Consider the following 25531-nt stretch of genomic DNA (forward strand, 5'->3'; position numbering starts at 1 on the left):
TGCCTCAGTTGGCTAAGTGTCCAACTCTTGATTTCAACTCAGGTCATGATCTCATGGTTTGTGAGATTGAGCCCTGCATTGGGCTCCATGCAGTGTGGAGTCTTCTTGGGTTTCTCTCTCTCCCTCCCTCTTTGCTCCTTCCCTGCTTGCACACACACTCTCTCAAAATAAACGTGTAAAAAATGGAAACAAGATATGAACAGACACTTCTGCAAAAAAGACGTTCAAATGTATTACAGACACACAAAAAGATGTTCAACATTACTAGGCATCAGGGAAAAATGCAAGTCAAAACTTCAGTGATGAAAAAAAAAAACTACAGTGAGATATCACCTCACACCTGTCAGAATGATTAAAATCATAAACAACAAACATTGGCTAGGATGTGGAGAAAATGGAACCTGCTAGCACTGCTGGTGGGAATGCAAACTGGTGTAGTCACGGTGAAAAGTAGTATGGAGGCTCCTCATAATGTTAAAAATAGAACTTCCCTACAGTCCAGTAATCACACTACTGGGTATTTACCCCCAAAAGACAAAAACACTAATTCAAAGTGATACATGCACCCCTTTGTGTACTGCAGTATTATTTAACATAGTCAAATTATGTAAGCAGCCCAAGTATCCACCAATAGATGAATGGTAAAGATGTGGTATGTATGGGGTGCCTTGGTGGCTCTGTTGGTTCAGTGTCCTACTCTTGATTTTGGCTCAGGTCATGACCTCGTAGTTTGTGAGTTGGAGCCCCACATTGGCCTCTGAGCTGGCAGTGCAGATCCTGTTTGGGATTCTGTTTCCCTCCCTCTCTCTGCCCCTCCCCCACTTGCACTCTATCTCTCTCAAAATAAATAAACATTAAAAAAAGATGTGGTATATATGTATATGTATAGGCTCATTATTCAGCCAGGAAAAAAAGAATGAAATCTTGCCATTTGCAGTGACATGGATGGAGCTAGAGAGTATAATGCTAAGTGAAATAAGTCCATGAGAGAAAGACAAATATGACATGATTTCATGCATATGTAGAATTTAAGAAAAAAAATGAGAGGAAAAAATGAGAGAGAAAGAAACTAATAGACTATAACTATAGAGAGCAAACTTTTCATTACCAGATGGGAAGGGGGTAGGAGGATGAGTTAAATAGATGATGGGGATTAAAGAATACACTTGTTGTGATGAGTACTGGGTGATGTATGGAATTGTTGAATTATTATATTGTACAGCTGAAACTAATATAACACTGTATGTTAGGTATATTGGAATTAAAATACAAAAAAAAAGGGTGATGACTGCCATTCTGACAGGTGTGAGTTAATATCGCATGTAGTTTTTGTTTGTATTTCTCTGATGTTTAGTCATGTTGATCATCTTTTCATGTACCTGTTGGGTATTTGTATGTTTTTTTTGGAAATATGTCTATTCTTTTACTCTACTAAGTTTTAAATTGAATTATTAGTTTTTTTGCTATTGAATTGTATGAGTTCCTCATATGTTTATGATAGTAACCCTTTATCAGATATATGATTTGCAAATATTTTCTCCCATTCTATAGGTTGCCTTCTAACTTTTTGGATGTTTACTTTGCTGTGCTGAAGGATTTTAGTTTGATGTAGTCCCACTTATTTATTTTTGTTTTTGGTTCCTTTGCTTTTGGTGTCAAATCCAAAATATCATTGCCACAACTAATGTCAAGAGGCCTACCCCGTATGTTTTCTCCTAGGATTTTTATAGTTTCATTTCTTATGTTGAAGCCATTAACTCATTTTTTACTGATTTTTGTGTATGATGTAAGATAGTGGTTCAGTTTCATTCTTTTGCACATGGCTGCCCAATTTACCATTTAGAGGAGATAATCCATTTCCTCTTATATATTCCTGGCTCCTTTGACATAAGTTAACTGACCACATATCCTGTTTATTTCTTGGGTCTTTATTCTGTTCCATTTATTTATGTATCTGTTTCTATGCTAAAACCATACTGTTTAGATTACTATAGCTTTGTAATATAGTTTGATAGGAGGAAGTATGATGCCTCTCCTTTGTTCTTTGTCAGGATTTCTTTGGCTATTTGGAGTCTTTTGTGGTTCCATAGAAATTTTAGAATTGTTTACTTTATTGACGTGAAAAATGTCACTAGAATTTTCATAGGGGTTGCATTGAATCTATAGATTCTGTGATAGTTATGGATATTTTAACAATGTTAATTCTTCTAATCCATGAGTACAGAATATCTTTCCATTTAATCGTGTCTTCTTCAGTTTCTTTCAACAATGTCTTATATAGTTTCAGTAAATCTTTCACGTTGGCTAAATTTATTCCTAAGTATTTTATTCTTTTTGATACAATCATAAATGGGATTGTCTTCTTACTCCCTCTTTCATATTGTTTGTTATTAGTGTATAGAAACACAATCGATTTTTGTATATTCATTTTGTATGCTGTAACTTTACTGGATTCAATTATGATTTCTAACAATTTTTTGGTGGAGTCCTTAGAATGTTCTCCATATAATGTATCATCTGAAAATAGGGATGGTTTTACTTCTTTCTTTACGATTTGGATGCCTTTTCCTTTTCTTCCCCAATTTCTCTGGCTAGTGCTCCTTGGACTATGCTGACTAAAAAGTGACAACTCTTGTAACTGATCCTTGTCTTGTAACTGATCTTGGTGGAAAAATTTTCAGCTTTGTACCACTGAGAATAATGTTAGCTGTGAGCTTGTCTTATCTGGCCTTATTACGTTGGGGTATATTTCCTCCGTAAGCAGTTTGTTGAAAGTATTTGTTATTTTGAATGGATGTATAATTTTGTCAAATGCTTTTTCTACATCTATTGAGAGGATCATATGATTTTTTTGATCATATGACTTTTATCCCTCATTTCATTAATGTGGTATATCACATTGATTGATTTGCAGATGTTGAACCATCCTTGAATTCCTGGAATAAATTCTACTTGATCATAGTGCATTATACACTTAATGTACTGTTGAATTTGGTTTGCTACTATTTTGAGGATTTTTTGTTTCTCATCTATGTTTCTCAGGGATATTGGCCTGTAATTTTCTTGTACTGCTTTTGTCTGGTATAGTATCATACTGCTGACCTCATAAAATGAGTTGTGAAGTATTCTCTCCTATTTTTTGAAAGAGTTTGAGAATTGCTATTAGTTCTTTAAGTGTTTGGTATAATTCACTAGTAATGCTGTCAGGTCCTGGACTTTTCTTTATTGGGAGGTTTTTTTATTATTGAATCAATTTCCTTATTCATTATTGATCTGTTCATATTATCTATTTATTCATGATTCAGTTGGAGTAGATTGTATGTTTCCAGGAACATATCTATTTCTTCTATGTTTTTCAACTTGGCATGTAATTATTCATAGTAAACTCTTATGATGCTTTGTATTTCTATGGCATCTGTTGTAAAGTCTCCTCTTTCATTTCTATTTGAATCCTTATTCTTATTTTCTTGGTAAGTTTAGATAAATGTTTGTCTATTTTGTTTATCTTTAAGAAAAACATCCAAGTCTTAGTTTTGTTGATTTCTATTTTCTTTTTAGTCTCTATTCATTTCTGCTCTGATCTTTGTTATTTCATTTCTTTTACTAGTTTACTGTTAGTTCATTTTGTGATTTCATTATTATACTAGGCTTAGTTTGTTTTCTTTTTTTAGTTTGTTTAGTTTGTTTTCTTTAAGGTGTAAATTTAGTTTATTTGAGCTCTTTCTTTTTCTTTATTGTAGGCATTTATCACTATGAAGTTCTCTCTTAGAGCTTTTGCTGCATCCTATTAAATTTTTGTATGTTGTATTTACATTTTCAATTGTCTCAAGATATTTTTTTATTTCTCTTTTTATTTCTTCTTTGACCTATTGGCTATTCAGTGGTATGTGGTTTAATCTCCACATATTTGTGAATTTTCCAATTTTCTTCTTGCAATTAATTTCTAGTTCCATACCACTGTGGTTGGAAAAGATACTTGATATCATTTCAATCTTCTTAAATTCATTAAGGCTTTTTTTGCGACATAACATATGATCTATCCTTGAGAGTATTCCATATGTGCTTGAGAAGAATGTGTATGCCACTGTTATATAGAATGTTTTATAAATGTCTGTTAAGTCCATCTGGTCTAACATGCAGGTTAAGTCCCATGTTTCCTTACTAATTTTCTGTTTGGGCAATCTATCCATTGTTGAACATGGAATATTAAAGTTTTCTACTATTATTGCATTGTTGCTTATTTCTCCCTTAGGTCCGTTAGCATTTGCCTTATATTATTTAGGTGCTTTGTGTTGGGTTCATTAATATTTACAAATGATATTGTAATGGATTGAGCCATTTTTCACTGTATAGTAACCTTATCTGTCTCTTATTGACAATTGGCTGAAAGTCTATTTTGTCTAATATATGTATATCTACCCCTGCCTTCTTTTGATTTCCTTTTGCATGGAATATCTTTTCCCATCCCTTCACCTTCAGTTTGTGTGTGTCTTTAAAGCTGAAGCAAATCACTTATAGACATTATATAGCTGGGCCTTATTTTATCAGACACTCTGTGCCTTTTGATTGTAGAATTGAATCCATTTACATTTAAAGTAATTATTTATAGGTTTGGGCTTACTACTGCCATTTTGTTCATTGTTTTCTGGCTGTTTTGCCAGAATTCTCTTGTTTCTTTTTTCTTCTCTTGCTTTCTTTGTGATTTGATAATTTTCTACAGTCATATCCTTAGATTATTCTCTTTATCTCCTGTGTATCTATTATAGGTTCTTGCTTTGTGATTACCTCCAGGCTTATATAAAGCATATTTATAACAGTTTATTTTAAGCTGACAGCAACTTAAATTTAAATGTGTACTAAAGATATGTATTTTTGCTGTACCCCCCCCCATTTTATGTCTTTGATGGCACAATTTAAATCTTTTAATTTTATGTATCCATTAAATTTTTGTAACTGTTTTTAGTACTTTCATCTTTTAACATTCATAATAGATTTATACATGTCTTACCCACCACCATTACATTATAGTATTCAGAATTTAACTATATAATTACCTTAACCAGTGAGATGTATAGTTTCATGTTTTCCTATTACTAGTTAGTGTCCTTTCATTCAGTTTTAAAAGTCCCTTTAACATTTTTTGTAGGACCAGTCTGTTGGTAATGAACTCCTTCAGGTTTTGCTTGTCTGGGAAATACTTGATCTTTCTAATTCTGAAGAACAACTTTTCTGGGTAGAGTATTCCTGGTTGGAAGTCTTTTTCTTTCAGCTCTATGAATATATCATGCCACTCCCTTCTGTCTTGCAAAGTTTCTGCTGAAAAATCTGCTGATACTTTTATGGGGGGTTCTCTTGCATGTAACAAGTTGTTTTTCTTTTGCTTTTTTTAAGATTTTTTCCTTGTCTTTAACTTTTTACAATTTAATTATGTGTCTGGATATGGGTCTTTTTTGGATTATCTTAGTTGGACTTTCTGGGCTTCTTGAATCTGGATGGCTGTTTCCTCCCCAGTTTATAGCGTTTTTAGCTACTGTTTCTTTGACTAAACTTTCTTCCCCTTTCTGTTTTCCTTTGGGGATCTCTGTTATGCATATATTTATTTGCTTTATGGTATCCCATAAGTCCTGTCTTTTTCATATTTTTGCTTCTATGGTGGATGAGTTCCACTGCCCTGTCTTCAGACTTGCTGATCCTTTCTAACACTTGATCTTGTCTGCTGTTCAGCACTTTTATTGAATTTTTCATGTCAGTTTTTATATTCTTCACCTATGTGATATCTCCTTGGTACTTTTTAACTTTCTATCTCTTTGTTGAAATTTTCACTTTATCCATGCACTGTTCTCCTGATCTAGAGGGCATCTTTATGACCACTGTTTTGAACTCTTTATCAGGTAAATCTCTTGTCTCCATTTAATTAAAAGCTGTTTCTGGAGTTTCGTCTTATTATTTTGTTTGGAACATATTGTTTCCCCATTTTACCTGACTTTCTGTGCAATATATAAAACATCTACTTCTCCCACAATCTTGAAGGAGTAGCCTTGTGTAGGGTATGAACATTATCATTTGGCCTCGTCCTAGCTCTTAGTTTTCTCTCAAACCTTAGTGATTTTGCAAGCTAGCATCTTTGTTCTTAGTGGTTCCAGTAGTTGAAGTTGTTGCCAATATCTGTCAGTGTCCGAAAAGGATGGATACCAGTTGGCACTTACTTTGAGCTTATTGGAAGCTGGACCCTCAGCTATAGCTTCTATGATAGGCAAAACAGTCTCTTTCAGGGAAAGACTGGGAGATGAGTATTTCTAACTTGTGCCTCTGTACTGAGATCTTGGGTTATAGCCAGTCAAGAACTGTTTCTTTGTTTGATACAGTATTCTGAAACCTACAGATGCAAGTTTCACTGGTCACGAAAGCCAGGAAATCAATAGTTGCATCCTCTGGGTTGCAACCAAAATGCTGGGGTGCCATACATGTGCACAAGCTCCTTTCAAGGAGATACTGGTGACCTGGAGTGTGGCAGAGGGAGATTTCAGTCATCCCTTAGATGTGTGCTAAATTAGGAGCCTGACCCTCAGGTTACAGCCTTAAAACTATTCAATTAGGCCCTTTTTCAGGGAAAGACTGGGAGATGGGTGTTTCTACTACCTCTGCACTGAGACCTGAGGGAATAGCCAGTGTGAGTCCTAACAAGCCAATTAAGACTGCTTCTTTGTTTGGTTAGTGTTGTGGGTCTCATGGATGCATGCCCCCATTGGATTTCAGGATAGGCCGTTTTATTTTTATTTTATTTTATTTTATTTTTATTTATTTTTTTCAGTATATGAAATTTATTGTCAAATTGGTTTCCATACAACACCCAGTGCTCATCCCAAAAGGTGCCCTCCTCAATACCCATCACCCCCCTCCCCTCCCTCCCACCCCCCAATCAACCCTCAGTTTGTTCTCAGTTTTTATGAGTCTCTTATGCTTTGGCTCTCTCCCACTCTAACTTTTTTTTTTTTTGATGCTAAGTGAAATAAGCCATACAGAGAAAGACAGATACCATATGTTTTCACTCTTATGTGGATCCTGAGAAACTTAACAGAAACCCATGGGGGAGGGGAAGGAAAAAAAAAAAAAAAGGATAGGTCGTTTTAGAGCCCTGTCTGTTAGGTGGAAGTTTTCAAACCTGGTATACTAGATGTTGGGTCCAAAATCTTGATTCCTCACGGAGATGTTGGCAGTTGTGTTTCCTCCCCCATTGTATGTTGCTGTGCTGGTGTGGAGTTTATACCGAGAGTGTATCTCAGCCTTTCTTACCAATTTTGATGTGGTTTTTCTCTCATTTGCCTGGTGTTTATGAGTCACTCAGCTATTTTCTGGATTTCTTTCAGAGGAAATTGTATATGTAACTGTGGTTTCAGTGTATCTGTGGGAGGAGATGATTTCAGGAGCCTTTTGTGTCACCAACTTGGACCAGAATCCCAATGTCATTGCTTTTCTGAAGTTCTAAGCCTTCTTTTGTTATCATTTCCTTTTTTTTTAAAGAGTGCTTTTTGTAACCAATTTTAATTGGGAGTGTTACTGGCAACAAATTCTTAGTTTTTCTTTATCTGAGAGTGTCTTTATATTTTCATTCCTGAAGGATATTTTTTGCCTAATATAGTTTGTAGTTGACAGTTTTCTTTCAGTACTTGAAAAATGTTATGCAACTTATTAAAATGGTTTCAAAAGAGATATATTTGTCATTTGAATTGATTTTCGCCTATAAGTAATGCACCATTTCTGTGTGCTTTCAAGATTTTTTCTTTGTTTTTTTTTTCAGAAGTTTAATTATGAATTGTTTTGGTGGTGTGGATTTCTTCACATTTATCCTATTTTAGATATTCTGTTTTTTTAATATTTTGGCTTATGTTCTCCCCCAAATTGGGAAGTTTTCATTATTTCTTTGGGCAAGTTTTTAATTCACACTCTTTTTCTTCTCTCCTTCTGGGAGTTTAATGATATGACTATTATCTCTTTTGTTATTTTTTCATATGTCCCTGAAACCTTGTTCAATTTTTTCTTTTAAAATCCTTTATGTATTCAAGATTTTATTAATCTGCCTTCAAGTTCACAGATTCTATCTTCTGTCATCTCCACTCTACCGTTGAACCCATACAGTAAGGTTTTTATTTTTGTTATTATATATTTCAGTTCTATAATTTCCATTTGGTTCTTTTCTATAAATTTTTATCTCTTTTATATATTTTATTTCTTTGTTGAGATTTTTAATATTTTTTTAAATTTATTACAAGGTATCTCATAATTGCTTGTTGAAGCATTTTTTGATGGTTACTTAAATCCTTATCAGATACTTCAAATTTCTGATTCATCACAGATGAATTAACTGTTTTTGATTGTTTTCATCATTCAGGTTCTGATTTCCCTGGTCCTCATTATAACAAATGATTATTCTAGACATTTTTAATATTATATTATAAGAGTCTGGGTTATATTTAATCCTTATCATAGTAAGCAGTATCCCTTAGAAGTATAGTGCAAAGTTGGGTAAGGTGGAAATTCCTCTCTTATCTACACCTTTTTGAAACCTTTCTAACAGAAGTAGAGCAACTATTTGTACTGTATTACTGTCTCTGAGTGTGGACTAAGCTCAGCCCCCCACAGGTTCCTGATGATACCACGAAGGGGGAAATGGAGATCTGACTAACATCTCTGTGTTCCTGTAGGGTGGAGGTGGAAACTCAGTTCCCAGTAGGGTCTCAGTTCCCAGTAGGGTCTAAATGACACCATGGGAAGGGAATGGGGGAGTGGGGCGCCAAGTAATATAGCCTCTCACCACCTAGATTTGCATCTTTGATGCTGAGTAGAGATAAAGGCTGAGCTCTCCAGCAGACCCTGCTGATAGCAGGTGAAGGAGGAATATGAGTGTTGACCAGCTCTATTTCCCAAATTGTTATTCAGTCTTAGTGCTGGTAGGTGGAAATTTAGGTTAAACTTCTCACTAGGCCTTATTGACACAGGAGTAGGAAGAAAGTAGAGTGCTGACTAGCCTGAATTATATCAGTCTTGGTCAGTCTATTGCTGCTGGTTGAGGGTGGCGGAGGTTCAGTTTGCCAATACTAACCCTTCAAGGGGATTATATTGCTGCCTCCTGCTTCCATCAGAGAGGTATGGAAGATCTTAAGATCCCTACTTGGCCATTACTGACACCAGTTGACAGGGGAATGGGAGCAGAGCACTGCCTGCTTTTGATATGCAAGGAATGAAAGATCAATTCCATGCTTGGCCCTGCTGAAACTGAAACCACTTGGTAGGGAAATTGGAGCATGTTCCTTGTTGTTTCTGGGGTGGGTTGGATGGTCAACTTCCCACTCTGCCTGTTGAAACTTCAGGGGTGAAGAAGGACAGGAGTGTGTGTGCTTTCTCAATTGATTTTTGGCTGGAGTAAGGTGGGAATTACTTAAGAGATTTTCTGTGATTAGGCTAGCATTTTCCTAGTCACTTTGTTGAGGGGAAGCAGGCTTTTTCTGGAGGTTTTTTTCCTGTCTGTTCCTGTTTGCAATTTTGAGTTGGAGGCTTCTCCCATACCCTTTCTGGGACATGTGTGAGGAGATAAGTCTAGCAGGGGGCTCACCACTGTATTCTTTCTCAAGTTATGAGGTCTTAGGATCTTTGCCTTTCTACATTTTTCTTTCTTTCCACCATTCAGAGTCTTCCTGTGCTGTTTGTTGTGTTATGTTCAGATTTTTTAGTTACAAAAGGGAGGGTCTGGGAGGTATGGGGACACTCTGTCTTGGCAGGATCCTATTCCGTTGATTTTTACCTCTCTAATATGTTTCAAATCCATTAATGTCCCGGAATTCCCATTGTATCATCCTTAATATTCATAAATTCACCCATCCTTTGGACAACCACAGTGGCCTCCTCACTAATAAATATATATTGTAAGAGCATTTTTCCAACAAAAAATATAGACACCCAAAAAGTTAACAACGGATTTTAAAAAATTACTTCCAGTGCTGAAGACAATTTGGGAGATGGAACTTAGATTCTTAGTATTAGGGCTCCTAGGATTTGATGACTTAAGTTGATAGGGACAATAAATAAGATCATTATAAATTTGGATTGTCTCCCCTAATCTTAAAGTTATGAGTCTTACAATTATGGTAATTCAGAGGAGAAAGAAATCACTTCTAGCTACGGTTTTCAGGGAAGCATTCATGCAAAAGCTTGGTTTTATGGGACAAGACAGGCAAAAAACAAGGTATGAGCAAATATACGAGGCATACTTGGGGTGGTGGTAGAATAGACTTGTTTGTTTGAAATGGTTTCTGACATTTTTCCTAATTAATGATAATTATCACTTACAGTGCTTTTTAATTTTATGGATTAACAAGTCACTGGATTAGAAATTTTGATTCAGTAGGTCTGAGTGGAAGTGTAGGAATCTATTTTAAACAAGCATTTCAGGTTATTGTTAAGTTCAAGGTAATTTGGGAAACAGAACTGTAGAAAAGATAATGGCAGATCAAGTTGGAATAAAAGTAGGTTCCAGATTATGGGGGGGCTTTAAATGCCAGATGAAGAAGCTCAGAATGATGTTGCTGAACATGAGGAATATTTAACATTTGGAATTCTGTGACTCCCTTCTATTCACTACACTGGAAATGGTGCCAGTATTATGGATGTGGGTAGCATAGGTTAATAACTGTTCTCTTGTTTACATGGAAATAACTGTTAGGATTACCTGAACTCTGCAAAAATATGTAGTTGCAGGAATGAGACCTTTAACTTCATAGCTCAGACAAGGGCCAGTATATATCAAGTGCATCGATTCTTCAGTTTTTCCCCACTCTAGTCTGTAATCTGTGATTTCGGCACCATTACATACAGGAATCTAAAAGATTCAACAAAAACAGAAATTGATTTTTTTCTATAAATTGTCACTATACTAGATACTGTGGAGCATTACAATATGATCTTTTGATGTCAAAACTCATATTAAATGGTATGAGATATAGACAAGAATAGAAATAATTAAGCATAAGACAGAGCACTGTAATTGACATTAAAAGTCTCAAAATTAAGAGAAAAGATTGGCTAATCGCACATATTTGATAAATTCCTGTTTGTATTTTTTTTTTAATTTGTTCAACGTTTTTTATTTATTTTTGGGACAGAGAGAGACAGAGCATGAACAGGGGAGGGGCAGAGAGAGAGGGAGACACAGAATCGGAAACAGGCTCCGAGCCATCAGCCCAGAGCCTGACGCGGGGCTCGAACTCACGGACCGCGAGATCGTGACCTGGCTGAAGTCGGACGCTTAACCGACTGCGCCACCCAGGCGTCCCTCCTGTTTGTAATTTTAAAATTATTCTCAAATAGCTTACTTAAAAAAGAGCACTCTTAGATATATTAATGTTGCTTAACATTACTATTGATGATAGTGGGATAAAACACAAATTCCAGTAGTCTCTGGAATTTGTACAGTGCTGTAATTAGACCTTTTATTATTATCAGATTAAAAGCTTTTGTGTTAATACTAGAAACCCTCTGCTAGAGTCTGGGAAAAATGGAAGAAAAATTCAAAGTTACCTAGGTGGCTTAATAATTAGGCCGACTTTTTTCAGCTTGCTTAAATGGGAAGGTATTCACATGAATGCAAAACATTTTTAATTAATTATTTTTAATTTTCAAGTTAGTTAACATACAGTGTAGTCTTGGTTCTGGAGTAGAATCCAGAGATTCATCACTTACATGTAACACCCAGTGCTCATTACAACAAGTGACCTCCTTAATGCCCATCACCCATTTTCCCCACCCCGCCACCCCCCACTCCCATCAACGCTTAGTTTGTTCTCTGTATTTAAGAGTCTCTTGAGGCGCCTAGGTGGCTCAGGCGGTTAAGTGTCCAACTTCGGCTCAGGTCATGATCTCACAGTTTGTGAGTTTGAGCTATGCATCAGGCTCTGTAGCACAGAGCCTGGAGCCTGCTTCAGATTCTGTGTCTCCTCCTCTCTCTTCCCCTCCCATGCTCATGCTCTGTCTCTGTCTCTCAGTAATAAATAAACATTTAAAAAAATTTTAAGAGTCTCTTCTGGTGATGCAAAACATTTTTTTAAGCTTCATTATCTCATAGCCACATTTTAATGTGTCATATTGTAGAGTTACATGCAAACAAACACGACCAGAGATTTCCCAATGAAGTTTTTTAAAAAATAATAGATTCTATAAATTTACTTATTTGTTTTTTTATTATAAATTCATTTAATTTTATTACCTCATATTTTGGTTTTAAGAATTAAATTAGTTACCTATTAATAGTCTATTTGGTTTTCCAAGTTAATAATCTCCATAAAAATAGGATCTGGAAAGCAAGATTACTATAGTCTTAGCATTTCTAATAGTACTAGTATCAGGTTTTATGTGTGTTCTAGAATCATGATCCAAGGCTTATGGGACCTTAATCTAAACTCTAACTCCTTAGGGAGTTGTGTACTTTCAAAAACATACTAAAGCAATTGCTGTGCGCTTATGGAACAAAATTAATAAAAGTAAGTTGATAACATACCTCCCAACTAACAGCAATGCAGGTTGGACCCTTGCAGGTTACCACAGGTGTACCACATTGAGAAGGAGGGCTTGGAACTGGTGCACTTTCACACTTCATTGAATGAGATCCAGACTACAAATAAACACAAGCAAATAAGAAAACACAAAAATGATTGTGCAGGTATAGTTACTCTCTATCTTGACAGGGAGTAGAAACATATATTCATCCAAAGTGAAATGAACGATGAATGGGCCAACTGAACAATATAACTTCCCCAGCACTATTCACTGCTTTTAACCAGAAACTGGATTCTTCAGAAATTAATTTACTCACTGTGCATCTCACTTTGGAGCCAGGATGCCTTCGTTTGTCATCTTGGTTACCTTCTGCCTTTTTGACATTTGCAAATGCTTCCGAGTTTCCATTAGTAGGAGGATTGTCTACAAAAATGTACAAAATAAACTACAAAAATGTACAAAATAAACTTAAAAAATTGCAAATAATTTTAAGGGTGTTACTTTAAAATAACACAAAATAACTTTATAAGACACAATGTCAAAGCACATAATAAAGTAACAGAAAATACAAATTATATTAGTTTGTGTCAATTTTAAATTTAATGTAAAGACACTTAAAAAGTTTAAAAATCCATTAAAAAATGGATTTACCTAGAGGGTATTATGCTAAGTGATGTGAGTCATACAGAGAGACCATATGATTTCATACCATATGATTTCACTTATATGTGGAATTTAAAAATGAACAAACAAAAAACCAGACTCTTAAATACAAAGGACAAACTGGTGATTACCAGAGGAGAGGTGGGTGGGGGGATGGGAAAATATATAAAAGGGATTAAGAGGTATAAACTAACAGTTATAAGTAAGTAAGGGGCGCGTGGATGGCTCAGTTGGTTGAGTGTCTGACTTCGGCTCAGGTCATGATCTCATGGTCTGTGGGTTCGAGCCCCACGTCGGGCTCTGTGCCGACAGCTCAGAGCCTGGAGCCTGCTTCTGATCCTGTCTCCCTCTCTCTCTGCCCCTCTCCCACTCTCACTTTGTCTCACTCTGTCTCTCAAAAATAAATAAATATAAAAATAAAAATAAATAAAAAAAGTAAGTAATGGAGATGAAAAGTACAGCATAGGGAATATATATAATCAATAATATTGACAGATGGTATTTATACTTATTGTGGTGAGCACTGATATATAGAATCTTTGAATCAATATGTTGTACACATGAAACTAATATAACATTGAATGTTAATTATACTCCAGAAATTTTTGTGATTTCAATTACAAAGAAACAGTTTTCTAAATATTCTAAATATTCAATTTTATAGTTAAAAAACCTACTTGCTCTGCTTTAGTAACATTAATTTTAATTTTTTTAATGTTTACTTTTTAGAGAGAGAACAAGTGAGTCAGGGAGGGGCAGAGAGAGAGAGAGAGAGACAAAGAATCCAAAGCAGGCTCTAGGCTCTGAGCTGTCAGCACAGATCCTGACACAGGGCCCAAACTCATGGACCCTGAGATCATGACCTGAGCTGAAGTTGGATGCTTGACTGAGCCACCCAGTTGCCCCTTAGTAACATTAATTAATTAAAATCAGGAGTTACAAAACAAGTAATTTAGGTAAAGTCATTCAAATCCTACAAGAAGACTCACCACATTTGATGTTGTTTTCTCTGGTCTTTGCCGCACCATTCAAGGGTGGAGGATGGCAAGATGCAGGAGAAAGATTAGGTGTTTGAGTAGTCAGTATATCTGAAGGCTAAGAGAGGTACAAAATACCTTATGATTATATTAAATTCAAGTTAAGTTTTTAAAACAATTTTTAAAACACAAATCCTTAATTTAAAAACTTCCCTCTCTGTTTCCTCACCTGGCTTTGACCTATAGGTGAAGTACAAAAGACTCTCAGTTTATATGTATTACCAGGTTGCAGGTGATCATATAGAAATTCCTTTGTGGTTCCATTATAGATTATCTTCCAGTAATTCGCTGAAGGGATGAAAGCAAATTTATCCAATTTATTTATAGTTAGCCTATAAATGCTATGGGCCCCATTATTATCTCATGTATATGCCAAGAAATAGGCATTTTGGAAATTAACCGTGGTCCAGTTCCTATTTACAATAGGTCCAGTTACCTATTTACAATAATTATATTCCTTATAGAACTAGACATAAAATAATAAAAGATCAGTAAGTAAACATAATTTGTCACTAAAAAATGGAGAAATATAAGTAGGTCCTGGGGTTTAGTTAATAGCATTGTACCAATGCCAATTTCCTGGTTTTGATAATTGCACTATGGTTATGTAAGAAATTAATTTTAGGAGAAGCTGAATGAAGGTTATATATGGGAATTCTCTATACTATTTTGGCAACTTCTAGGTAAGCATAAATTATTTCAAAATAAAAACTTAAAAAAAATCATGATATGGGGTGCCTGGGTGGCTCAGTCAGTTAAACATCTGACTTCAGCTCAGGTCATGATCTCCCAGTCTGTGAGTTCGAGCCCCGCATTGGTCTCTGCACTGACAGCTCAGAACCTGGAGCCTGCTTCGGATTCTGTGTCTCGCTCTCTCTCTGCCCCTTCCCTGCTCACACTCTGTCTCTCTTTCAGGAAATGAATAAACATAAAAAAACTTAAAAAAAAATCATGATGCATAGTTGTTGTGATGAGCACCCAGTGTTGTATGGAAGTATTGAATATTGTACACCTGAAACTAATATTACATTGGATGTTAACTGAGTGGAATTTAAATAAAAACTTAAAAAAAAACCTGTAATTTATCTTTGAAAAAAATCATAATGTCTTACCATCTGAATTTTCACTAACTTCTAAACTGTAACTTGAAATGTATGTACCACCATTATCTTGTGGTGGTTCTGGAAAGAGAAATAAAATTAAAATTATTCTTGAATAAACTTAAAAGTCTTTCACTGGAAATTTATAAATTAATTTTTTATGGAGAAAAAATATAAACATGACACAATAGAATATTAATATTGGACATGAAACATTTAAGGTGAGATTTTAAAGTTCTTTGGAAAAGACTAAAATACTAAGTATTTGTACCTTGAATTTGATTTTTCCAGTTTAGAGGCAAAATAATTTATAAAAATATTTTTCTTGTCAAGTTGACATTTATCATTGATGTATTGTTTTAATTGTGGCCTCTATATTAGATATACTTTTACTTGGAATAACTATAGTTGTTAAGGGCTCATAAAAATTTAATGATTTGTTCATGTGTGAATTAATGAGATAGCAATAGAGAACTCAACAGAGAACTGGAAAAACATCATTTATAACTAATTTATATGGTGAAATACTTCCTATGTAAATAATTAAGAGAATATTTTATAAAGCTGAGGGCAATTAGGGAAGATTTCTCCTCAGTAGTTAATATTAAGACAGAGTACATTTTAAATACAAAAACATTACCCCATCCAATTTTTACTCTGTGTGCATAGATCTTTCCCTTTATATATGGTTTTTTAGGGGATCCAGGCTTATCTGGACAAGTAGTGTATTTTACTTCTCCACTGGGGTTACTCCTTCCTTCCAAAGTGTAGGCAAAAATCTGTTTGAGTAAAAGAGAATACCTTGGTTGACGACTGGAAATAAATGTCTGATTTGAAAATGTGCATAATTTGCAAATAATATTATAAAGCAAGTTATTTGACTAAAAATTTCTGAGAACTAAATGCAAAATAACATTTAATTTCAACCAAAAAAGACATTTCTTTTTATCTCCAGTGATGAGTATAATTTAATATTAAAATATGATACAAATTTAGAAATTATAGCTACATACCCTAAATTTGTATGTAGTACTTCTCTGAAGATTTCTTATAGTGCATGAGAGGTCTTCTCCATTATATTTAGGTTTAAAACCCAAGCCCTGGAAATGAAAGACAATAAACTTAGGAAACAGGCAGGCCTGGGTTCAAGTTCCAACTTCAACCTATTTTCCATCTGGGTAGTCCTGAGCAAGTCCCTTAGTCTCTCTGAACCTTAGTTTCTCTTAAAAAAAAAAAAAAGGAGATACTTTAACTTTTTTTTCATTTTATTTATTTTATATAGAGAGAGTTAGTGGGGGAGAGGGGCAGAGGGAGAGAGAGAGAGAATCTCAAGCAGGCTCCACATGGAGCCGGATGCAGGGCTCAAACCCACATCATGACCTGAGCTGAAGCCAAGTTGGATGCTCAACTGACTGAGCCACCTAGGCACCCTGATACTTTCTACTTTAAAGGGCTCATTTTCTTTTTTCAGGATATAATGAGATAATGTATATGAAGGTGCTTAGCATATTAATTATACAGAACTCTTCTTAATGTTAGTCTCTTCATTTAAAATGTAAAATATACATAATATAAAATTTACAGCTGCTTTTTAACTTGACTAGCTTATTTAGTATAGACTTGAAAGTTCAGAATGCAATGAAACAGTTTGCCCACCCACATCAGGAATCCAGGGAGATGAAGAAAAGAGTTTGCCCAGGTAGAAGTATGCAGACGATCTCTGTGACCATGCAAGGTCATCTGGGATAAGCCCAAAATTGAAGAACTAACACATTTCACTGAGTATCTACTGTGTTGTTATGGGTGCTGCTGCTTTTAGCTAATTTTCAGGGAAAATCTCCCTGCGCTGGTTTGCCTAACCTTGGCTCTGCATTGGTCCCATCCAGAACACAGAGACTCAGGAATCATACAGTTTGATTGAGTAGAAATTAACTTAGTCATAGGAGAAAAAAGGAGAGGAAAACCAAGAAACAAACTCTTAACTATAGAGAATAAACTGATTGTTAGTAGACATGGATGGAACTACAGAGTATAGTGCTAAGCAAAATAACTCAGAGAAAGACAAATACCATATGATTCACTCATATGTGATATTAAGAAACAAAACAAACCAAGGGAAAAAATAAGAGACAGAGAGAGACAAAGCAAGAAACAGACTCTTAATTACAAAGAACAAACTGATGATTGCCAGAGGAGAGGTGGGTAGGAGGATGGTTTAAATAGGTGATAAGGATTAAGGAATGCACTTATTGTGATGAGTACTGGGAGTTGTATGTAAGTGTTGAGTCACTAAATTGTATACCTGAAACTAATATTTCACTGTATGTTAACTAACTGGAGTTTAAATAAAGACTTAAAAAAATAAATTAGCTTAAATCTAAGGTTTTTTAGTATAAAATGCATATAAATTGTACCTAAAACCGAAGTTGAAGATTAAAACATGTGGAAAGAAAACTTACAGATCCTTCTTCCTCCATTTCTAGTACATAAGTAAGACTGTCATTTGGGTTTGTGTTAGTTGGAGCACACCATTCTAGTGACAAATAACAGATTCCTGCTTCTTTTAGCTTAGGAGGTAAAGGTGTTGGAGGCATAGTTCCTGATGTATGGAAAACTGCTATTTCACTGAAATCACTGAAAAATAAATTAATGTGGAAAAATTATTTTCAGGTTCTTATTGAAGTGCAGACTTTTAAATATTGCAATAATTCAACGTACCTCAAGCCAAAGTTATTTTTGGCAGCTATTCTGAATGAATATTTTGTAGAAGCATTTAGTTTAAGGATTTTGTACTGTTTCATGCTACCCATATAGCAACTTTTGAAGTCTTCACCTTTGCCCTTAATCATAGACACAAAATATTAGAATATTATAAAATGTTGCAAATATAAAAATTTACCATAACATTAATAACCATTTATAAAGAAGTGCTTTTCCAAAATAAAACAGTTTACCTCATCCCATTCCAAAAGGAAGCCATTTATTTTGGAACCATTATCATTGGAACCCTAAATATATCAAAAAGATAAAATTATGATGGGATGTTTTTACACAGTAGATATATATATATATATATATATATATATACACATACACACACTATATAATTAAGCGACTGAAATTACTGTAAAATTAAACTTGCTTACATTTTGTTTTTAAAACAATCCTGATTTTAAAGTTAAAATGCACTTTTTTTTACAGTCTATAAGGCATGCTCAAATTCTAGGTCTTGTGTTTTCCAAGTTTTATGTGACAAAGGAAGTTAGTATTTAAATAAGTTAAGAGGTAGATTTATTGGTAACTACAATTATAAGTAAGTTTAGGTTGTAGTGGAGCTCCATTGGCGCAATTGGTTAGCATGCAGTACTTATAAATAAATTTAGTTGTAGAAATTGACACTTCAACTTTTACTAATTGAAATTCCGGTTGACATTTCTCAATTTACTTGATGCTTGATATAGATTGGAGAGAAAGATGATTATGGAAAAGGGAAAGTGCTAGGGAAATAGATCAGGTGGGGCATGCATAATTTCATATTTAAAATTCAGGACAAAGTAGAAAGAATGTTTTTAAATAAAAAGTGGAGGAGACTTTGGCGGTAGAATACTTACTTTCCACTGTAAATTCAGGCTGCTCTTGGATCGGTTAATTAGTTTGGGTGCAGGTGGAGGGTCTGGTTCACAACCTGGAGTTGTGAAGCTAACCAGTTCAGACACAGTTCTGTGTGCTGAGCCTCTTATGGTTGTGATTCTAAAAATGTAATGATAGTTGTTGTAAGCTTTCAGATATTTATCCTAACATGTACTAAATTGGGTACTTCAGTTTCCATATATACCTTAGGAGATAAAACATTTTCGAATAGAGCAAACTTGGATTGTTACAGATAATGGTTCCCAAATCGCCCTCTCACCAGTTCTAAGTGACAAAAAGTAAACTAATGTTGGATTTTTGGGGGGCTGTTCTGAAGCTTGAAGGAAAGGCCATGCTCCTGGCAGTAGCAAGCCTGACTGCAGAAATCATAAGTAGTAAATTGATACAGACTGGGGAGTCTTCCTGGCTACAGGGTGGGTGGAGATTGTGTAGGATGGAGTTCTTACCTTACAAAATAGGCCATGGATGGTTGTAGATCAAGTAGAGTAAATGTAACTCCATCACCACTGTGAACATAATCTTTGTTTATAAATGATCTCACACATATTTAATAGCTGATTAAGTCGTAATCTTATATATTCAAGTGATAAACAAAGAAGCACAATTTTTCTTGAAGTTTAGATAAATTTAGCCCATTTTATATGAATGCAAAAAAGTGATACTAATACTTCAAATTTTTCATTTGCATGCTAAATTAATATGGCTTTAAGAAATGAAATTTTATAATTTTACCACTACAACTTCTTCACACTGTAATAATACGGATTTATCTTTAATTAGCTTATTTTAAATAGTGCTGATATGAAAAGCCTCAAGGACACTGTGCATTGTGCAATTTATTCATTCAGTTACACAGGGAAATCTTTCTGGGGAGGGCATCTGTTTGCTATAGTGGATAAAGTGGCTGTGCTTTCACACCCATGTCTTTCTGAAACAGTCATAAGTACGTAGGTGTACTCTACCAACTCAAAGAGTTCCTTCAGGCTCTAACCCCAGAAGTAGCCTCCAAAAAGTGCTAAAAGATTATTATTTTTAAGCAAAGACTTATACTTCTAAGCAAAGGCCACTCAAGGTTGTAGGGCGATTAGAGTATTTTTATAAAAAACAGACTTTTATGAAATACATAACACCGAAAAAGACCACCATGTAACCTTATGCAAAACTTAATTTCATAAATAGCTTTTAATCACATTTTACATCTTCCCATCCCTCTACCCAATGTAGAAGACTGTGTATTATAGTTCTTAAATTTAAAATTTCCACCTGCTAATTATAAAGGAAGTAAAACTTTTCATTATAACTAATTACACTTAAATTTTCACTTTGAGTCTCTGTGTAAAGATGACAAATTTTAGCAAATTAAGTTTAAGATGTGTTATGATTTTTAAAGTGCTGTACAGACAGCTCCAGATCTCTGACATATCTTGCATAATTGTTTGGTGGGCGAGATAATTTCTCCTTCTTCCTCACTTGTGATTTCCTTTCTACTGTGTCTCTCAGTTTGTTCTTTTTCAGACTGCATGTCCTGATTCAGTTGAGAAGCTGTTAAGAGTGGTTGGGTATAATTTTGCTGTGTCCTCCACTCTATCCTCCCTAGTCCTGGTTCTATCTTCTAGGCACATTCCTAAGCTCATACTGCTACTGTCATAGCTCCACCTTATAACTAGCTTCTGTAATGAATATTTGAAAAAAGCCTAAGTCATAAATCCCATTGCAGTGCAAATACCTCATTTGTGTCGCCAAAGGCCAACCATAAAGTGACTTTTTTTTTCCTAAAATGACCTAAGTGAAAAAACAGAAGGGAGAATTGGAGGGAACATTTTCTTCCTGGACTATAAACTTGTTAAATAGGAAAGTTGTAAACTGAAGAGAATTGACCAGTTGATATTTAAGGTCCTTCTCAGCACTAACATGCTTACAATTCATTGAATTTCATGGATTTTGACCTGGCAACCTCCCACCACGTGTAAAACTATTTTAGTAGAAAATTGCTTTTAAAGCTTGGGAAAATTTTCAGATAAAATCTTTAGAACTCAGTCTAGGTATAAACTGAGGTCTATACATTTACATAGACTATTTGAATTTAATTATGAGAAATGAGAGATGATTAAAAAGAAAGAGACTTACATATATAGATTTTTATAGTTTCCATTTTTACCACTGTTAGATATTGCCAGTTCAAATGTCACAGGAGATTTGGTGTGATTACACTTCTTAGAACCATGTAGTTTCCATGAAATAACAGCAGATCTTGTTTGAATATCAGAAACCTAAAATAAATAACAAAAATTCAAGTGGGACATTTAAAAAATATAACCTGTAACTTATGATATAATCTTTCCTTACATCTTTTTGATGCTAAGAATATTGTTCTCCTCATATTAGGTGCTTAAATACTGTGATTAAACAATGCCATTAATATTATCTTTAATAAGGCCATTCTGAATCTTTATGTATAGCTAAAGGAGATTATGAAATTTTAACGAGGTCAAGGCTTCAAATTAACACTTTACTAGAGAAAAATATCAGTGAACTTGCACATTTTAGAGTGAAAAGGTAAATTAAAAGGAATGCTTAAATTTTCAGTTTAGTTACTTACTATAGGTTTCTCAATGCTGAAACAGCATGACTTTCCACCTTCTGTTATGCATTCTAAAAGAAAAAACCCCAAAATAAAATATTACATTGGCAAAAACAAGAGAAAGAAGTTAGATATCTATCATCCAACTACAAATACATCATCACCAGGGGAACTACTAAACACCTAGTAGCAATTTACATTAAAGTTTTAAAAGAAGAGAGCAGTGTAAAGTGTATATATATTTTTTTATGTTTTTAATTTTTTTTAATTTTTTATTATTTATTTTTTTATATATGAAATTTATTGTCAAATTGGTTTCCATACAACACCCAGTGCTCATCCCACAAGGTGCCCTCCTCAATACCCATCACCCACCCTCTCCTCCCTCCCACCCCCCATCAACCCTCAGTTTGTTCTCAGTTTTTAACAGTCTCTTATGCTTTGGCTCTCTCCCACTCTAACCTCTTTTTTTTCTTTTTTTTCCTTCCCCTCCGCCATGGGTTCCTGTTCAGTTTCTCAGGATCCACATATGAGTGAAACCATATGGTATCTGTCTTTCTCTGTATGGCTTATTTCACTTAGCATCACACGCTCCAGTTCCATCCACGTTGCTACAAAAGGCCATATTTCATTTTTTCTCATTGCCACGTAGTACTCCATTGTGTATATAAACCACCATTTCTTTATCCATTCATCAGTTGATGGACATTTAGGCTCTTTCCATAATTTGGCTATTGTTGAGAGTGCTGCTATGAACATTGGGGTACAAGTGGCCCTATGCATCAGTACTCCTGTATCCCTTGGATAAATTCCTAGCAGTGCTATTGCTGGGTCATAGGGTAGGTCTATTTTTAATTTTCTGAGGAACCTCCACACTGCTTTCCAGAGCGGCTGCACCAGTTTGCATTCCCACCAACAGTGCAAGAGGGTTCCCGTTTCTCCACATCCTCTCCAGCATCTATAGTCTCCTGATTTGTTCATTTTGGCCACTCTGACTGGCGCGAGGTGATACCTGAGTGTGGTTTTGATTTGTATTTCCCTGATAAGGAGCGACGCTGAACATCTTTTCATGTGCCTGTTGGCCATCCGGATGTCTTCTTTAGAGAAGTGTCTATTCATGTTTTCTGCCCATTTCTTCACTGGGTTATTTGTTTTCCGGGTGTGGAGTTTGGCGAGCTCTTTATAGATTTTGGAGACTAGCCCTTTGTCCGATATGTCATTTGCAAATATCTTTTCCCATTCCGTTGGTTGCCTTTTAGTTTTGTTGGTTGTTTCCTCTGCTGTGCAGAAGCCTTTTATCTTCATGAGGTCCCAGTAGTTCGTTTTTGCTTTTAATTCCCTTGCCTTTGGGGATGTGTCGAGTAAGAGATTGCTACGGCTGAGGTCAGAGAGGTCTTTTCCTGCTTTCTCCTCTAAGGTTTTGATGGTTTGCTGTCTCACATTCAGGTCCTTTATCCATTTTGAGTTTATTTTTGTGAATGGTGTGAGAAAGTGGTCTAGTTTCAACCTTCTGCATGTTGCTGTCCAGTTCTCCCAGCACCATTTGTTAAAGAGACTGTCTTTTTTCCATTGGATGTTCTTTCCTGCTTTGTCAAAGATGAGTTGGCCATACGTTTGTGGGTCTAGTTCTGGGGTTTCTATTCTATTCCATTGGTCTATGTGTCTGTTTTGGTGCCAATACCATGCTGTCTTGATGATGACAGCTTTGTAGTAGAGGCTAAAGTCTGGGATTGTGATGCCTCCTGCTTTGGTCTTCTTCTTCAAAATTCCTTTGGCTATTCGGGGCCTTTTGTGGTTCCATATGAATTTTAGGATGGCTTGTTCTAGTTTCGAGAAGAATGCTGGTGCAATTTTGATTGGGATTGCATTGAATGTGTAGATAGCTTTGGGTAGTATTGACATTTTGACAATATTTATTCTTCCAATCCATGAGCAGGGAATGCCTTTCCATTTCTTTAAATCTTCTTCAATTACCTTCATAAGCTTTCTATAGTTTTCAGCATACAGATCCTTTACATCTTTGGTTAGATTTATTCCTAGGTATTTTATGCTTCATGGTGCAATTGTGAATGGGATCAGTTTTTTTATTTGTCTTTCTGTTGCTTCATTGTTAGTGTATAAGAATGCAACTGATTTCTGTACATTGATTTTGTATCCTGCAACTTTGCTGAATTCCTGTATCAGTTCTAGCAGACTTTTGGTGGAGTCTATCGGATTTTCCATGTATAATATCATGTCATCTGCAAAAAGCGAAAGCTTGATTTCATCTTTGCCAATTTGGATGCCTTTGATTTCCTTTTGTTGTCTGATTGCTGATGCTAGAACTTCCAGCACTATGTTAAACAACAGCGGTGAGAGTGGACATCTCTGTCGTGTTCCTGGTCTCAGGGAAAAAGCTCTCAGTTTTCCCCCGTTGAGGATGATGTTAGCTGTGGGCTTTTCATAAATGGCTTTTATGATCTTTAAGTATGTTCCTTCTATCCCGACTTTCTCAAGGGTTTTTATTAAGAAAGGGTGCTGGATTTTGTCAAAGGCCTTTTCTGCATCGATTGACAGGATCATGTGGTTCTTCTCTTTTTTTTTGTTAATGTGATGTATCACGTTGATTGATTTGCGAATGTGGAACCAGCCCTGCATCCCAGGAATGAATCCCACTTGATCATGGTGAATAATTCTTTTTATATGCCGTTGAATTCGATTTGCTAGTATCTTATTGAGAATTTTTGCATCCATATTCATCAGGGATATTGGCCTGTAGTTCTCTTTTTTGACTGGGTCTCTGTCTGGTTTAGGAATCAAAGTAATACTGGCTTCATAGAATGAGTCTGGAAGTTTTCCTTCCCTTTCTATTTCTTGGAATAGCTTGAGAAGGATAGGTATTATCTCTCCTTTAAACGTCTGGTAGAACTCCCCTGGGAAGTCATCTGGTCCTGGACTCTTATTTGTTGGGAGATTTTTGATAACCGATTCAATTTCTTCGCTGGTTATGGGTCTGTTCAGGCTTTCTATTTCCTCCTGATTGAGTTTTGGAAGAGTGTGGGTGTTCAGGAATTTGTCCATTTCTTCCAGGTTGTCCAATTTGTTGGCATATAATTTTTCATAGTATTCCCTGATAATTGTTTGTATCTCTGAGGGATTGGTTGTAATAATTCCATTTTCATTCATGATTTTATCTATTTGGGTCATCTCCCTTTTCTTTTTGAGAAGCCTGGCTAGAGGTTTTTCAATTTTGTTTACTTTTTCAAAAAACCAACTCTTGGTTTCGTTGATCTGCTCTACAGTTTTTTTAGATTCTATATTGTTTATTTCTGCTCTGATCTTTATTATTTCTCTTCTGCTGCTGGGTTTAGGCTGCCTTTGCTGTTCTGCTTCTAGTTCCTTTAGGTGTGCTGTTAGATTTTGTATTTGGGATTTTTCTTGTTTCTTGAGATAGGCCTGGATTGCAATGTATTTTCCTCTCAGGACTGCCTTCGCTGCGTCCCAAAGCGTTTGGATTGTTGTATTTTCATTTTCGTTTGTTTCCATATATTTTTTAATTTCTTCTCTAATTGCCTGGTTGACCCACTCATTCGTTAATAGGGTGTTCTTTAAGCTCCATGCTTTTGGAGGTTTTCCAGACTTTTTCCTGTGGTTGATTTCAAGCTTCATAGCATTGTGGTCTGAAAGTATGCATGGTATAATTTCAATTCTTGTAAACTTATGAAGGGCTGTTGTGTGACCCAGTATATGATCTATCTTGGAGAATGTCCCATGTGCTCTCGAGAAGAAAGTATATCCTGTTGTTTTGGGATGCAGAGTTCTAAATATATCTGTCAAGTCCATCTGATCCAATGTCTCATTCAGGGTCCTTGTTTCTTTATTGACCGTGTGTCCAGATGATCTAGCCATTTCTGTAAGTGGGGTGTTAAAGTCCCCTGCAATGACCACATTCTTATCGATAAGGTTGCTTATGT

General features: G+C 35.3%; 1 protein-coding gene across 1 annotated transcript in view; it reads right to left on the reverse strand.

Annotated features, from left to right (window-relative positions):
• LOC122477084 (fibronectin type III domain containing protein 3C1-like) overlaps positions 1–25531 on the reverse strand; it is an 87832-nt gene that overhangs the window by 43302 nt on the left and 18999 nt on the right. The window contains exons 7-16 of the mRNA XM_043569989.1: positions 21597–21649; positions 21156–21267; positions 18958–19031; positions 18301–18354; positions 18065–18186; positions 17806–17980; positions 14199–14304; positions 12863–12969; positions 12548–12661; positions 10724–10873 (exon numbers count right to left, since the gene is read on the reverse strand). Coding sequence (XP_043425924.1) covers positions 10724–10873; positions 12548–12661; positions 12863–12969; positions 14199–14304; positions 17806–17980; positions 18065–18186; positions 18301–18354; positions 18958–19031; positions 21156–21267; positions 21597–21649 — 1067 coding nt within the window. The remainder of the gene's footprint in view (positions 1–10723; positions 10874–12547; positions 12662–12862; positions 12970–14198; positions 14305–17805; positions 17981–18064; positions 18187–18300; positions 18355–18957; positions 19032–21155; positions 21268–21596; positions 21650–25531) is intronic.

The sequence above is a fragment of the Prionailurus bengalensis genome, chromosome X (assembly GCF_016509475.1).
Source record: "Prionailurus bengalensis isolate Pbe53 chromosome X, Fcat_Pben_1.1_paternal_pri, whole genome shotgun sequence".
Classification (NCBI taxonomy): domain Eukaryota; kingdom Metazoa; phylum Chordata; class Mammalia; order Carnivora; family Felidae; genus Prionailurus; species Prionailurus bengalensis.